At 32.4% G+C, this 17,548-nt stretch overlaps 1 protein-coding gene across 1 annotated transcript; it reads left to right on the top strand.

Moving 5' to 3' along the window:
- Positions 1-3,749: 3,749 nt before the first annotated feature.
- Positions 3,750-17,444, top strand: LOC105346373 (heparan-alpha-glucosaminide N-acetyltransferase). The gene is made up of 17 exons (XM_034454344.2): positions 3,750-3,924; positions 7,178-7,353; positions 8,580-8,710; positions 9,237-9,352; positions 9,664-9,733; positions 9,924-9,993; positions 10,417-10,553; positions 11,271-11,378; positions 11,809-11,957; positions 12,702-12,820; positions 13,818-13,939; positions 14,617-14,743; positions 15,209-15,295; positions 15,803-15,877; positions 16,100-16,170; positions 16,683-16,795; positions 17,006-17,444. The coding sequence occupies exons 1-17, from the start codon at positions 3,894-3,896 to the stop codon at positions 17,182-17,184; spliced, it is 1,881 nt and encodes a 626-aa protein (XP_034310235.2). The 5' UTR covers positions 3,750-3,893; the 3' UTR covers positions 17,185-17,444.
- The last annotated feature ends 104 nt before the right edge of the window (positions 17,445-17,548 follow it).

The following is a 17,548-nucleotide window of genomic DNA, read 5'->3' on the forward strand; positions in this document are numbered from 1 at the left end:
AATCGGATTAAGTTAACAAAAGTCATAAAATTTTAATCAGTCATGAAATGAACACTTTGTTATGCTAAGTACATTGTATAGATAACATATATACATGATCTTATATATTAAATAGCAAACAAAAGACCACATTAAATACATTATCGTTACCTTAAAATCATTAGAAAGTAGAATCACTACACAGTTATTCCATTTAACACAAACAAATGAATTAGTTCCCTTTGTTTACATTTTTGTCAAGGGAGATAACTCCGCCAAAATTATTATTTTTTAATGAAAAAACTATTTTTCAAACCTGCATGAAATATTGCATATGCGCTTATTATTGAGTGGAATAGACCTAAGAAATGAACATTACAGACAATATAATACTGTATTAATGATGATGATGACATATTCATATTTGAGATTTGACTAAGTCTGCTGTGGAGGTAACTTAAGTTTTTTCTCAAATTTAGTAAAAAACACAAATAAGATTTTTTGGTGAAATGCAAAGATTTGAGTATTCTCAAATTTGAGAAAAAAGCTCAAATATTTGAGAAAAAACTCAGACTTAAGTCTGAGATTTGACTTAAGTTTTTTTTTTGTTAAATCTGCGCCAGGTGAGCTAAAAATTATTGGAATAGGGTTATTTATCTTTACGTTTTAATGTCCCCCCCCCCCCCCCCCCGCGCCTGAAATATCCCATTTTCGTTGATTCATACATGTCACATGGTATCAGAGATGATTAAAATTGCTTTTTAATAGAAATATCAAACTTTATGAATAATACATAAAATGTGCATGTTTGCTTATGTGTTTATAGCTTACCATTAACAACAGTAGTCAAGGTAAATTATCATATCTTTTAGAATCATATCATTTAATTTTCTAAAATAAAACATTAATATTATTTAAAATCGTGTTTAGGAACAGCCATTTAAAATTGAACTTTTCTAGTGCTGATTGATTAATCAAACAAACTTCAAATTATTGTGAAACATTTTATACCAGGCCATATCCGGTTTCAAACATATTTAGTATACGTAATTAAAAAAACAAACTAATATGCAAAACTCAGTTAAAACTTTTAATATGATTACATGCACTTTTCTATATATTCAAAAACGTTTTTGAAAAGCGGGCATCAAGCATTTTCAGTTTATTCGATGGAAGTACCATGCACCTAAGTCTATTCTTGTTTGCTTCCTAAAAGAACATATTCTAATCAAATGAGCAAAATATATTTATTTTTTTTCAATGACGCGTTAATTTTTAACTCAAAGTCAAAAGAATTTGAAATATCAAGGACATAGATCAACGAAGTTATTCTTAAAGTACAGTCTTGATGTTTCATGAACCGTAAAGTACGTTTTAAAATCCCACACTCTACTGCAATTCCTTTGGAAGGGCTATTTAACGTGTGAACCCTAAAGAGACAATTACACATATAAAAGTCGCTTGTTCATTTAATATCAGCTGACATGAACCCGATTTAAGGATGTCTAATTTTTTTTACTCTTCTTACAAAGCTATGTCATTTTTGTTATTTTTTTTGAAAACGTTGATCTAATGAAGAAGGAAAAAAATACATATTTATGGAGTAATTTTATTGTATTATCACCACACACGTTTGTATTATTTATTCTGGTAAAATTACATATTTATTTGAAAATCAATCTCTGATAATGACAACGTAAATATCAAAATTATATCAAAGATCAAACGGGAGGTTTCGCTTATTATAAGCCATCACATGTACCATCTACAATGTATCCAGTCTTTAAAACTCGTCCGAAATAACAATTATTCCTCTGATAAGAGAGATAACTTCTGTAGAAAATGTTCCAACTTTCTTTCTAATAACTCACAATTATCAAGGCATGTAACAACAAGGGAGACGGTACTCGGCCCCATTTTAAGCCGGAAAAAGGCGACATTTATTTAAATTCAAATATTGAAAGATGAAATTTGAACGGAACGAATTGAACCCCAACTTTTAACAGAGGGGGGGGGGGGCAAAAATTTAGAACAGTTTTACAAAAAATTATAAGAAACTAATCAAATTGATCAAATTTTTATGAGTTACATTGTAATATCTATATCCCTTCCCCTGTTCACCCATCCCCCAATGCATTGTTGTTGTTGTTTTTTTTATCAAAAATAACTAAATTATATGTACTAGAACATTACATGACCAATACGTGTTTGATGTTTTGGCCAGAAAATCTTTAGATTGAAAATGTTTATTTATCTCTTAATACATGTAGCTCGTTCACTAAGGTAAATTGATTATAATTGGGAAAAACATTCTAAAACAACTCTGAAACTCTAGACTTAATCGTCACCATTTGAACTTTATAACATTTTAAATGTTTAAAGTTAAATCATGGTTTTTTTTATTTTGAAAGATCAGATATGGGAAAACAAAATTAAGATTTTATTCAAGTTGATATATTTCCTATATTGAAATTATGCAAATTACTGGAAGATCATTCATTTGATCGCCTTTTTGTGTTATAACAAATTGCTTTGGTTTACATCTGTAGCATTCTAAAACATATGGAAACATTGATGGAATCATTGACTATTATCTTATCCAAATTTAAAAAAACAGAAAACATTTTCTGAAAAATTAGAAACTATGGTAATTTATCATATACTGGATGTAAAACCTTCAATAGTTCATGATAAAGAAAGATAACTCTTGCTGATAAAAACAATTCTTGTTGCAAATCTATACAGCAAAGTGTTATTCTGAACTGAAAAAGCAGCGCTTCACTATGTTTTGTAAGATGATTTGACATTGTATATAGCTATATATTATTTTCATATGTATTTAATATTTTTGATATTATGCTGCGATGGTAAAATTTTGGGTTTTTCAAATCATTATGTCTAATTTTCTTCATATAATGATTACACACATTATTAATTTTTGAGAAATCTAGCAGTGCTTCATCACTTTAACTTTGCTTCATTGTAATCTCTTGGTATTGACTTTGATGAAAATTAAAACGATTTTTTCAAAAAAAAAAAAATAATAATAAATGGTAAAATAAATAGCAGAGAAATATCACACATTAAAATTTCAAATAGATATTTAACACATTCAAATTCTAAGTTGAACTTCATGTATTACTGAAATTAATCTTAAGTTCAATAAGTTTTTACCCAAGTTATAGATAGCTAGCTAGCTAGCTAGCTAGCTAGATAGATAGATAGATAGATAGATAGATAGATAGTGGTCAATAAATTCCATATGGGGGGGGGGGGCGAGACGATTTGATGGAATAAATCACTTGCAGGGATGATTCAACGATTGTTTACACTGCTTCATTGTCATATGTTAGAACCTGTTTTGTAATATTTAAATCTAATCTATAATGTGTGGTTTATTCTCCTTTCTCTTTTTTATATTTTCTCTCTCTCTCTCTTTCTCTCTCTCTCTTTCTCTCTCTCTCTCTCTCTCTCTCTCTCTCTCTCTCTCTCTCTCTCCACAAATTATATCATCTTTAATAGAATTAAGTATCTTAAAAGCCATGTATTCTTAATTCTTTCTGACTTTATTTTCCCTCGGAAAAGTCAGACAGATAAATATCGAGACTTTTCTTGTCCTTACGGGTTCCGAGAAATCTCGACAATCGCGGGGCAGAAGAACGAGCTGGGTGATAAATGGTTCCCTACATACCCCCGTATTAAATCGCCCCTAAACTACCTATATATGAGATAACGATTAATTCGTTCAACTGTCACAACACAACTTCGCCACGGTATGCATTTTTCTAATACCGACCACAGGCGTAAATCTCTCCCTTGCCAAGACCGGTAACGATCAGAGGTGCGCTTTAAACGGCTGTACAATGTAATGTAAACAAAGTTTTGAACTTTCAAGAAGCATTTTTTCTGAAACAATGGATTTACGAATGTTCTTGGTCGTTCTAGGTAGGTAAAATCTGTGTATAGCTTAACGCGTATAACAATTTTTTTCTCGACGTCTTCAACATGTAAAGTTCATGCATGGCTTATTCTTACGATTGCATGTCAAATTTAGGTTCAATTAACTATTCAAACTGCAAAGTTACGGAGAGTATTTAAATAGCAGTCTTTTTGTGATATCGATCTAAATATTCCAGAAATTCTTGTTTCAATACAATGCAGATATGATGCCATTTTTATGAAATTACATACATTTGGAGCTGATTTGATCATATGTTATTGTGACAGTAAACATAATTAGATTAAGCAGCAGTCAATCCATATATCAGTGTTCTTCATATTCGTCAACGCATGTCGTGCAAAGGGAAAGAGAGGGCTGCTTTGCAAATATATACATATGAAATGTATAATTTTTGTTTGTGCTTGATAATTATGAATTGTTCCATAGAACTAATATATGCATTGCCAATCTAAAAATAATTTGCAATTATAATGTCGCGTATGTTATTAGACGATTTAGCAAGGAATGAGAAAGAAAACAGCCCACACGAATGCATTAAAATACAAATTACCATAATGATTATAAATGCAGAGTAAATTCCTTCATAACGTGTTTTATTAGTTTAACGACAAAATAGTTGGGAAAAAATACAAAGAGAGGAAGATGGTGTGTCTTGTATCAAAAGTATAGAAAATGGGAATTCGGAGGGATTTGCACTGACACTTAAATCTCTCTCTCTTTCTCTCTCTCTCTCTCTCTCTCTCTCTCTCTCTCTCTCTCTCTCTCTCTCTCTCCGATAAATTATTGTCATTTAATAATTATGAACTAGTGTAGTGTTCAGTTATCTTGCTTGAGAAATGTTTAGAATGATTCCGAAGGTCAGGGGTATATGTTTCAAAATATTCAACCAACTCAATAATTCACTACCATCCCCCCCCCCTTTTTAGATAAGGAGGGAAACACTTAAGCCCAATTCCTCCAGTTTTCCTATTCCGACATCGATTCAAAATGTACATGTATATATCTGGTAAGAATAGGAATTTGCAATTCCTTTCTTACACATGTTGACAAACGCATGGTCAGTAATACACACGTTTAAAAACAGAGTCGAAGCAAGAGGCATGAAACTGGGGGAAATAGAATTGATGCAGAATTAGGGTCAGTATGGGGAGGGAGATTTGCGATCGAATCGCCGACCCTTTCCTACACACGAAAAAGAGAATTTATGATAAATACATTATTGTGAATGCATGCACACTTAGCAAATCTTTTTCTCAGTTTCTACACAAATTACCTAGTATACAAATGAAAACGTTTACGCTAGATATATTAATACGGCACTGTTGACAAATAGATTAACTCTAAATGTTTTTGTAATTATGTTTAAATTTATTCATTTTTAATTGTGTGACATATATTCTGTGGCGTCCTTCTGATTATCTTTACATCCAAACTCGCTTAAAGAGGATACCAAAACATCTTGATATTTTTGTTCTTGTTCATCCGAAAAATGGAAGCGTTGCTAGAGAAATGTTAAATCGAAATGGGTCTAAATAGGAATGTAGGTTTATTCATCGGTAAAACATGCTTAAACTGGTGGGGCTGTTTAGTGAATGACTCAATGTATGGGTGAGAGAGAGAGAGAGAGAGAGAGAGAGAGAGAGAGAGAGAGAGAGAGAGAGAGAGAGAGAGAGAGAGCACAGCAATAATACCACACATGTCTTTCCAAATACATGTACCATCACCACTCTATCAATTAATTTTAGGATATATTGGGTTTGAGTTTAAATTCTACCTTCAAACATCTCTCTCTGTCTCTGTCTGTCTGTCTGTCCTTCTCTCTCTCTCTTTCTCTCTCTCTCTCATGAACGCTTTATTCATCATCGTTCATCTCTTTGTTCTTACATGTTTAATTACAGTGTCTAAATGTCCCCATATAAACGAGCGTCTGTAACTAATCTAGCCTCCGGGGGGACAGGGCGACAACAGAGTCGCAAGCAAACGCCCTTCACCTCTTGAATCTGCACATGAATTCCCAGTATGCACCTTCGTTATTTCAGTTTGCTTTCAAGATATTTTGATGACCCCTTTGTCAAAAATATGTTTCGCTTTGCATAAGATGATAAATGGGACCGAATAATGATAATGATACATGTATATGGGATTGTCTTTGATATCAAAAACTAATAATTCATCATCAAGTCACCTTTTAGTGGCTAATTAATATACTTTACCAACAGAAAAAATAAAAGCTCTCTCTCTTTTTCCTCCTTAGTTATTGAACTAGATTTCTACTTTTTCATTGTATCCATTTCAAAATGAAAGAATAAAAAGAGTATGCTTTCGAGAAATCATATAAAGCCCCTTTCACAATTGGCGCACGACCACTTTACACCACTTTGTGATCGAAATTTTTGAGCTTCGCACGAGCTCTCGCATACGTTGCACGAGCTCTCGCATTCGTTGCATACGTTTTACTGGTCGCATCAAGTCTCCCCTGAATAGTGGACATGCAAACTATTCAGAAGCGACAAACGCGATCCAAATCATTGCAGTGCAACGCACGAACATTAGTACGAACGTTTTACAACGTTTTGTGTACTCGCAAGAGTGATGCACGATTTATAACGATCGTAAGATAAATCGCTGGTGTTTATGCGTCTGTTTTGCGACCGTGAGACTGTTGCTCAATGTGTATCATGTAATCTTGCAACGTTTTATTATCATTGCACGACTTATCAGCCTAAATATGCCATGCTTTGCTACTAGTATGTATACCCTGTATAAGTATCTCTGTTTCGGAACAAAATTTACAATATACATTTATTGCATGATGGTGAGAGAAATACATGTATAAAGATTTATTTCCTCATATTTCCCGACGGCTTCGCCCAAGAGAAATTTGTTTTTTCTGGGGAATGAATCTTCATATTCCCTGAACATTAATGCAATAAACGTTTTATGATATCAAGCAACATATGATTACACAAAATATGATCGGTTAGATCGTGCAATTTCGTACGAATACTTATTTCAAATGTGATTATTTCGGCAACAGTTTACGATTCATATCTAAATTTATCGGTCGCACGAATGCTCGTGCGCCAATTGTGAAAGGGGTTTAATGAAAGGGAAATGTTCCATTATTTGTTGCTCTATAATACAGTCACAGTGCATCAAAATTAAGTAAAAATCAGTTATGCCTTTAGATTAAACAGTTTGTTAAGTTTTTCATCTCTCAACTTTGAACTTTTGTAGGTTTAGTTGCTAGGACATTTGGAATATCGGATCTAGAATTCGCAAAGGAGTATAATAGTAAGGAAGGGAGTGTTCGAAGAAAACCGGAACTCAGGCTGGACGAAGCATGGCTGACGATCAACTCTAGTGTTAACTTTAACATCCTGTTGTTCTCTCTAAATGATCAGTGCTGGAAGGTAATACTTTTACAGCATTCAGCTCCTTTTTATGTATTATACAACGTGGCATATTTCTGCCCCCTACATGCAAGATAATATATGTAAACATGCAAGATGATTATGTCAACATGCAAGATGATTATGTCTACATGCAAGATAATTATGTTGGCATGCAAGTTACAAATCTATTTAGGGAGTTTGATTAATATATTGGTAAAATCACTTACTAATGCCTGTATCTGACATCAAAGATGCAACACAATTATGACAACATGCGACTTATTTATGTCAACATTCCACTTAATTATGTAGACATGCGACTTATTTATGTTGACATGAGACTTATTTATGTCAACACGCCGGTTAATTATGTAGACATGCGTCTTATTAATGTTGACATGCGACTTATTTATGTAACCATGCAATTTAATTATGTTAACTTGCAAGATATTTATGTCAACATGCGAGATAGTTATGCTGACATGCGACTGATGCATGTCAACATGCGAGTTAATTATGTTAACATACATGATAACTTGCATGTTGACATAAAAATCTTGCATGTCATGATTATCTCGCATGTTAACATTATTATCTTGCATGTTGACATAAATACCTCGCATGTAAACATAATTAATTTGCATTTTTACATAGATAAGTCGCATGTTTACATAATTAACTCGCATGCTGACATAAACAAGTCGCATGTTGACATAATCATGTTTCATCTTACATCTGTGATGTCAGATACAGGCGATATTAAGTGATTCAACTGCATCAAAAATCAGATTTACTTAAAAGATTTGTAACTTGCATATCAACATAATTATCTTGCATGTCAACATAATTATCTTGCATATATACATCATTATCCTCTATAAATATGCCATCATAGTGTTATTCAACTGTTGGTTCTTTTATGTGCATGAAAGAACTAGAAATTAAATAACACATCTATTTAAATGACTCCCACTAAAACACAGAACAAAAAAGATAACTGCAAGCGCTGAATTATAACTGTTCAAAATTCTATATAAAGCACTGAATAGCATAATTATTTATAATGTCTTCCTGATGCCCAAAATGACAAAGTTTTATCCTTTAGATTAAAAGATATTTGAATTATATGACATATATGCTCTTTTATTATCAAATTACTCAGTAATGATCATTGAAATGTCAACGTTTTATGTTTATTGTAATTTTAATTTCTCCATTAATCTTAAATAACTTTCTATTTCCAGTGTGATCCAGTTTTTGTTGACATCATCCCAAGGTTTAGTATTTACACGCTGAAAGTAAACACGACATATGGGACGACTATTTACCTCAAAGAGAACGACCTTACGGGGACTCTTGATGAGACATTCTGCACGTAAGTATTGCGTTACGTAGGTAACGTATTGATGTTTATCTTAAAGAATCTCTTAGACTAATACAAGTCTTACTAGTCGCAGATACATAACGGACACTGTCGTAGTATAAAAAAGGAATAAACAAAAAGAAAAAGAAGGAACAACAAAGACGAACAAAGTGAAAATACTCATTAAGGAGGCTAAATAGGCAACCCATCACATCATCCTTGACTTTTTGGTACCATTCCGTCACCCATAAACTAACAAACTGTTAAGAAAAAATTCAAATTTTTTACCTTTAATTTTTTTTTAAATCTTGGTTCAGACCTCTTCTTCTTATGAATATTGACTTTGTTTGAATATGATCATAGCCATCCATCCAGCCTTATGTTTGTTAAATTGACAATGACCAAATAAATTAAACCTCTTTTTATGCAAAGATTTTATCATTGTCTTTAAGGAGACTATCATTGTGCATCGAAGAAATTGTAGTATCAATATAGTTATGAAATGTTGTAATGGATTTCTACAATCATGTACTTTCAGATTCCACAAGAAATTCACAGAATCTGGCGACTACTGGGTGTTTGTTTCAAACCAAGAATTCATCCACCATGATTGCAAGCTTCTACAAACGAACGACCCACTTCCGGCGGAAATGCGTGAGCGACTTATTTCTTAAATTCATTATATTTTTCCCCTGAAGCTGCAGAGTATCAACTTTTGTCCTATAAATTGTAAAAAAAAAATTAAAATCTTAACTCATGTAACTATATATTGGAATAAGGTAACAACTATATCCCTTTGAATGGATTTTTCAAATAACCAATAGTGATGATGATGATGATGACGATGAAGATGATGATGATGATGATGTTCAAAAGTAGCGTTTATGGAGATAGTGATTATAATAATGGTTTTTGTATTTAAATTAGAAGATAAATGGTAAGAACTCCAATGTTTTTGTTTTCAGCCATTTTGTATGTGTTTGGCGGACTACTCATTATATGGGTCATCGGAGATATGGTGGTCAGACTGGACAGGTCAGTTTAACCAATCACATTCTTATATTTACAATTTCATTTCTGAATGAATAGAGTTTTCTGTAAAGAACTACGAAGGACATTGACTTAGAAAATATGATTTGAAAACAAAAAATATCTGAGTTTATCTAAAAATTATCTTTTCATTACTGATGATTAAATAAGATCTAGACAATATTTTATTTTAAAGAAAATACAACAAATCCCAGTCTGTGAACATCACAGACCCGGAGAACGCTCCAAGGAATCTACGCATGAAGGTTGATATTTAGTTTCATTATCAAAAATACATATTTTATAATAGTGTTAAAAGTTAAAAAAAAACCCAGTTAGCTTGTACGTACTCATTCATCTCCTAGATATGATCCACGAAATGTCTGTCTGTCTGTCTGTCTGTCTGTCTCTCTCTCTCTCTCTCTCTCTCTCTCTCTCTCTCTCTCTCTCTGTTGTTACAGTGCATGTTAAGATGATAAGCAGTACATATTCAAGACATTTGCTGTTAAAAGGACATCTTTTTTAAACTATCAACTTTTAATTACTTAATCCAAGAAAATGACGCAAAAAATATTTAAAATATTAGTATGCCATTCAGCCGATAGCAGTACAGTGTATTAAAATTTATTTTACTGTAATTAAAAATTTCTTACGAATTCCAGTATAATTAAACTTTCCACGTGTTCCAGAGTCTTCGACCTACACAGAACGGGTTTTCAGATATCAGCGAAGACAGTGGAACTGCGCATGACAGGAACAACTCTCCACAACAGTATTCTACCCACAACAAGCGGGAAAGGCTGAAATCACTAGATACTTTCAGAGGGTAAATCACTGTATTCATATAAAAAATATATGTTCAAAGCGTTCAAATTAAGAATATATATTTGTAATGATTTTTCTTCATAAATTGATTTAGCTTATTTCAAGAAGGCTGGATGGCCAACAAATTGACCATTACGTCTGCCTAAAATCTTAGAAATAGTTTCTATAGCTATTAACTAATACATGTATTAAGAAAAATCCATGTATTTTACCTTTGAAGTTTGGATATTTTTCTATATTTTCATACAGAGCTCTTATTCTACAGGAAATCGATAGAGTCTATAAATGGCCACGAACACCAAGCCCGCTTAAAGTGGAATAACACACCTGGAATTTTTGATAATGAAAAATATGATATATAAACTGTACAAATGTCAAATAAGCGAAAAATTTGCAGTTTGGGGATAAAAAATGAATATCTTAAATAATTATTCCAATAAATAAAAACAAAAACTCCTGCGGGATTCGAACTCGGGATGTAAGAATCACAAGTCCGACACTTTATCCACTCGGCTATGGAGTAAGCTAAATGGTTCTGTCCACAAAATCGTTTTAATAAAACGAATTGTAGTTTCGATCAGCGGTCACCCATTTTGTGATGATGTGTTATTCCACCTTAACGTGTTTGTAAAGATATATTGATTGAATTTGAATTTTGAATGACGGGATTGATATCATTGGTATACCAATTTTCAGCTACAGGATTTTGTTTCGATAGGTTGAGTCTGATGATCATGGTTTTCGTTAATTACGGAGGCGGGGGGTACTGGTTCTTTGATCATCCTCCCTGGAATGGCATCACTGTCGCCGACCTCGTGTTTCCATGGTAACATATTTAGATTAGTCTTTTAAATCTAGTGCAAACATATATTTATTTCCTAATTATTCAGAGAGACGCTGGATCGAGTACATCAACAATATTGTATAAAATTAATTAAATTGCTATAGCAATGGCCCCTGAAGACAAGAGTAGTTTTATCTGTTTTTATCATTTATATGCATATTACATTTCAAATGGGTTTTTTTTATGATATAATTACATAAAGCCAAATAGTCAAATATGTAACGTTAGTAAAACACTCCATATTAAAAAATGATCACCTTTGTAATTTGCTTAAAACATTATATTGCTCAAACGTCATGTGTATATTATTGTACTTTCATTCTTTGCACCACTATTTAATTATTATAGTTCTTTCGTGTACTGATTCAGATAGAGAAAGTATCTTCTAGTAGTTTATTTTTCTAATTGGTAGGTTCATCTTTATCATGGGCACGGCAATGAACTACTCGTTTCGTGGGATGATGAAGCGGGGTACTCCCAGATATAGGATGCTGTATAAGGTCCTGAGACGGGCCATTCTTCTATTCTTTATTGGGATTGTCCTCAACACCAACTGGGGACGTGAGTATAGTGGAGACTTTAATTAATTTTAAGAAATTAATTAACCCTTCTATACCGATTTTAAAAGTCCTTATTAGATTTTTTTTTACTCAGTTAAACCCAGAAGAAAAAAGAATAGCTATGCTACAACACTGGCCACCAGTATTAAACAAGTTGAGTTTTATGAACGTATTGCCACGATTTATATACATCTTTTCACTTTATATTCAATCAATTATATATGTAGAACGTGTAAAATATTTATTAAATAACATTTAAAGAGAATAATCTTATTTTAAGTTGGAGTCATGCTACTTGTCCTATATACGGGTCAGTCTTTTGTATAATTTATAATTTTACTACGCGTACTCTAGAACACACGGTAAACTCTATTCAACAATTTCCCCAACATTAAGTCCCCAATTTCAATCTTCTGTATGAAGATGAAGATTCAAGTTTTCCTTACACGAATTGTAGTACTAGTGAACTATCTTCTTCATCAAAGCATACGTATACTTCATAAGACACTACGTCACAAGATGACGATTTTAAATGCTTTGTTAAAAATGAGTAACTGATTTAAATTCTTAAGATAAAGAATTTCATTCAAAATTGCATTGTTTATTCCCTAAATGACTAATATACTAATTTAGGTAATATGCATCTTATTCATGCAATCTAATGCTGATTATCAAGTAATTTTCTGTGGATTTGAGAAACTTTTTCAAGGTGTATTGAGCCACCTTAACATTTATTTGTTTACAGCTGTGAATCTGAAGACGATCCGTATACCTGGCGTGTTACAGAGGTTCAGTCTTACCTACCTAGTGTTGGGTCTGTTTGAGGTCTGTTTTTCTCGGTATGACACACCGGAAAAATATCAGGTACATTATATATTAGATATCTTGAAACTCTTATTTTGAAAAGATAAAACATGGTGCACTGTAAATGTGGTAGAGTTAGGTATATGGCATTCCTACTAGCTCTGGCTAGTGGGTTAACCCTTTAGCTCGATCGGTAGAGTGCTGGACTGGCGTGCCAGAGGACCTGGGTTCAAACCCCAGCAAAGGGAAAAGTGTCTCTGTTACTTAAATTTCTAATTAAACGTTCGGTATTAAAGGCCGCGTTACATGTTAATTGTGAGAAGCACGTCCTGTAGATTTTAAATTCTGGCTTTTATTTTTTGACAGATGTTAACACAATGAAGTTATAATGGTAAAAAAGAAAAACTGGCGTTCGTGATTTTATATTTGTTGCGATTTAATGCATAACGGTTGAACCGATTAATTACCCGCGTAAAATTAAAAATATTTAGTGTATTTTTCAGTGTAAAGTTTAAAATGAGTACATTAATTACATTTCTAACATTCAGGTGATATAACTTTAGAATTTGAATATAAAGTAAAGAACAAATGTAAAGACTTGCTTTTTTCAAGATAAACTACATTATTGTATATTGTGTTTCCATATTTTTTCTGACTTTAAATATCGAAAGAAGAATAATTTTAAGGCTCTTATAGCATTAATTCCAACACAATCAAGGGGATTATCTACAAGATGGATGTTTTTTCCTTGATTATTATCAAACATGTATTTTTACCTTTGGATTTCTCATGCCCAAATACTATATATATATATATATATATATATATATATATATATATATATATATATATATATATATATATATATATATATATGGTGTTAAGTTCTGACAGTTTGAGAGTATTTGTAAAATTAAACCAACATTAAGATCCCACTTACATGTTACATTTTTATGAAATTTAAAAAAAGTAAAATTTTTCAAAAACATATGATGTTTATATTTACCTTCGTCTTTTGTCTAGACTGTATATCCTACCTATTTCATGTTTTTTCCAGGGCAGATGCTGGTCTTCATTCAGAGACATCCTGCTGTTCTTACCTCAGTGGTTTCTGGCCCTGGGGATCTTAGCAGCGTATGTCTGCCTGACATTTCTCCTACCCATAGGGCCCTGTCCCACGTAAGTTCTTTTCCTGTCAACTGCATGAATATTCTATCCTCTCAGAATGTCAAATTTGACTTTGTACTAAAAGCGGCATGTAAATTGCTGTTTCATCAATATTTGTTGTATACTTATTTCGTTAATTGTGTTGTTAAGTCGATCCACGAAAATAAATGTTCATTGAAGTGCAATTTCTAAAAGTACATTGTATTGATTGGATAATTGTTCACGGAATTATTTTGTTTTGAAATTGTGATTTTAATTGAATCAATCCACGAAAAATGACCCCGATATTGACGAAACCACAGAATTATCTTATGTTTTCATTATTTTGATGTCTAGCAACCGTTAAAACTTCTACTTTTGGTTACTGGAGATTAATAATGATAATCAGTAAACTTAATATACAAGAAACTGGTAACCTTTCCAATTTACTGTATACAGGAAAATATTTGTCCCTGGGTTTTTTTTTTTCGGCACTTTCGCCATTGTTGTCGGCAGGCAATTTTAGAACTGGACGAATTCAAATATCTCAAATTATCTCTATTCCAAAAAAATCAACTTTGTTTCGGCGAATTCAAGACGGAGCAAAACCGCTTGTAAGTAAAGAAAGGCAAAATATCACAGGGCGAAAATAACACTGTAAAAATTACTGTCATTATATTATTTGTTCAACCCTTAATATTGTCCTCCAGTGGATATATCGGGCCCGGCGGACTACACGACTCCGGTAAATACTACAACTGTACAGCAGGGGCTGCGGCTTACATTGACATCATGGTGCTGGGCAAGAACCACATATACGGCAAACCTACGCCTCACGTAAGTTACTCACATTTCTTATCGTCTTATAAGGAAGCTTGATGGTCAGCGAATCAATTATAGAATCTAGCTTTAAAGTTAAAATTTGATATTTTTGATCATAAACTATTTTTAGTAAAGAGTAAATCCAAAGCTCGTGTAGCGACAATAGAAAAATTAGGAGCGGGTCGAGGGTCTGATTCTAATCAGATTAAAATCCAAACGTTGTAACTTTAGAATTTGAATATTATTTAGTATATTTTTACAAAGCTTTTCTTCTTATTAATAGCGTAATAATAATAATAGTATACAAATGTGCACGACCATGCAGCCCTCTTTAATGTTCCTCAGCATTGGAAGATCTTTTATACCAAACCCGACCCTTATATACCAAAATTAACACATAGTCTGAAATAAGTTTGTAAAACACATTTCTTTTTGAAGTATCCATATACACGCTAAAAGTGATATATTTATATTTTTTAGATCATCTATCAAACTACCACTCCGCATGACCCAGAGGGAATTCTGGGAACTCTGTCGTCCATATTTCTCTGCTTTTTAGGATTACAGGTGATGTATAAAGATACGTTTGTAACATCGGTGTTGAAACATTCTCTGATTTGTTCTTTTGTTGATATACATTTTAATATTTGTAATAAATCGACTTTAAACTTGGAAAAATATAGAATCAGTACCAGAATATTCTACCCTTCAGATATATATGTTAAGATAAAATATTTGGCGTACTGAATTACTTTCCTAAGAAAAAAAATAGTTAGCAGGTATGTCAAAGCCTTGAAGGTCTTTGTGACATAAAGTAGCATTTTGACCTATGAGTGGCTTCTAGGCTACTGAACATTAAGATATGTTCATTATACTGACATTTTCTTAGAAACAGACCTTTTGGAAGTTATTTTCTAGGTGTTAGATTTAAGTAGGTTAATTAAGCTGAACGAATTATTATTAGAATTGCTGCCCATGTATGTAACGTAAACAATCATGGTACTTGTACACGCACTGTATAACTATTCTTACAGTTGTACCTGTGTTGTTATAATTATCAATATGTTTTAACAGAGCGGGCGAATATTGATTTATTACCTCGGTCATGCCAGTCGAGTTGTAAGATGGCTCATATGGGCAATCATAACGGTAAGACCTCAACCTAAAGTGTTCTCTAAATGTAACCATATACAAACCTGCCCCAAAAATGATAAACAAAAAATACCTTGCGGCATTTATGTATTTTTTATATCTATTTAACAGCTATTTCAGCATTTTCAATTATACATTAGTATCTTCTCTTTGATTTTTTTTTCACAAAAGTAAGGAATGTTGAAAGCTGTAATCATGATTTATTTTTCATTTTTGCAGGGTGCTATTGGAGGTACTTTGTGCAAGTTTTCAATAAATGATGGTTGGATTCCTTTAAACAAGAATCTATGGTAAATGTGTAATCAATTTAACACATTAAACGTAAAACAAACTCCTAGATTTAATTTCAAAAAACTTTAAAATCGGATGTACTGGAGTTGTTCTTTTTTGATAGATCGACTATGCTATCTCCTCTCTAGCTAGATATCTAACATTTTATATAAGAACCAGCATCACAGTTTTAGCAAGTGAGTGACAGTTATCATGTTAAAGTAAGTGTTGTCTACGCAAGCAAAATTCTCGTGAAGTTAGTACACATGCAATAATTACATTGCCTAAATAACGCGAATCCCTTAGGAAAATAGCGTATTAATTGGGTATTTGTATTATATCGTTTACTTGGATATATTTTTATAAAAATGACGTACGTTAAATATCAGTTAACAATGGACAATTAGTACATATTCTTGTTTCTGTTGGCGTTAGAGTTCGTTATATTTCATTTCATATATTTAATGGATCAATCATATGAAATAATTAAATTTAAACAAAATAAAGTCGTTTGTTTTTTTTGTTTTTTTAGGTCTGTGTCATTTATCATGGTGACTGCTTGTTTCGCCTTCATCCTACTTACCATATTGTATCTAATCATTGACGTTGCCAAGATTTGGAACGGGACACCATTTATATTTCCAGGTATTTACACCAGACTGTCTTATGTGTACTAAATTCAATCAGGAAAATGCGCTTTAAAACATTTTAACCTGACTAGAAACGAACCTGACACCGCAATAAGCGTGAATTTTATATAAGCATGTTCGATGAATCTATAATCTGTATTATCTTGAGTTATGGCCAAAAAAATCATGAATTTAAAATAAAAAATATTTTTATTTTCTACGATAGGGATGAATTCCCTTGTAGTGTACGTCTGTCACGATGTTTTCTATCGGTTCTTTCCGGTGAATTGGCACATGGAGAACCCGATGCACTGGCACCTGCTGCTGAAGGCTGTTTGGGACACAGCTATCTGGGTTGTGTTGGCCTACATCCTCTACAGAAAGAGGATCTTTATTGCATTATAGATACTACATTGTTCTATGTCTTTGCATAACGTTAACAGTTCCTAAACCTTACGTCTCTCATTAAGATTATAACTTGAATGTTCAGGATGACACTTTGGTTTCTGACAAATATTACATGGTGCTGTTTATTATTTACCTTTTAATCGATTTATTTTGTTTATTGATTAATGTCCAATCAGTAACTTCATGTACATTTTATAATTAATACATTTTGACAATGTTCTTGCCATGATACATGTATTAACAATTCAACAGTTCATTAAACAATTGACACTTATATATAGATATGAAGTCGATCTTGATGATTGCATGTGTTTTTCTTACATGAACATTTATATGTATTCTAAAATAAACGATTTAAAAA

This window comes from Magallana gigas, chromosome 10 (genome assembly GCF_963853765.1).
Source record: "Magallana gigas chromosome 10, xbMagGiga1.1, whole genome shotgun sequence".
Classification (NCBI taxonomy): Eukaryota; Metazoa; Mollusca; class Bivalvia; order Ostreida; family Ostreidae; genus Magallana; species Magallana gigas.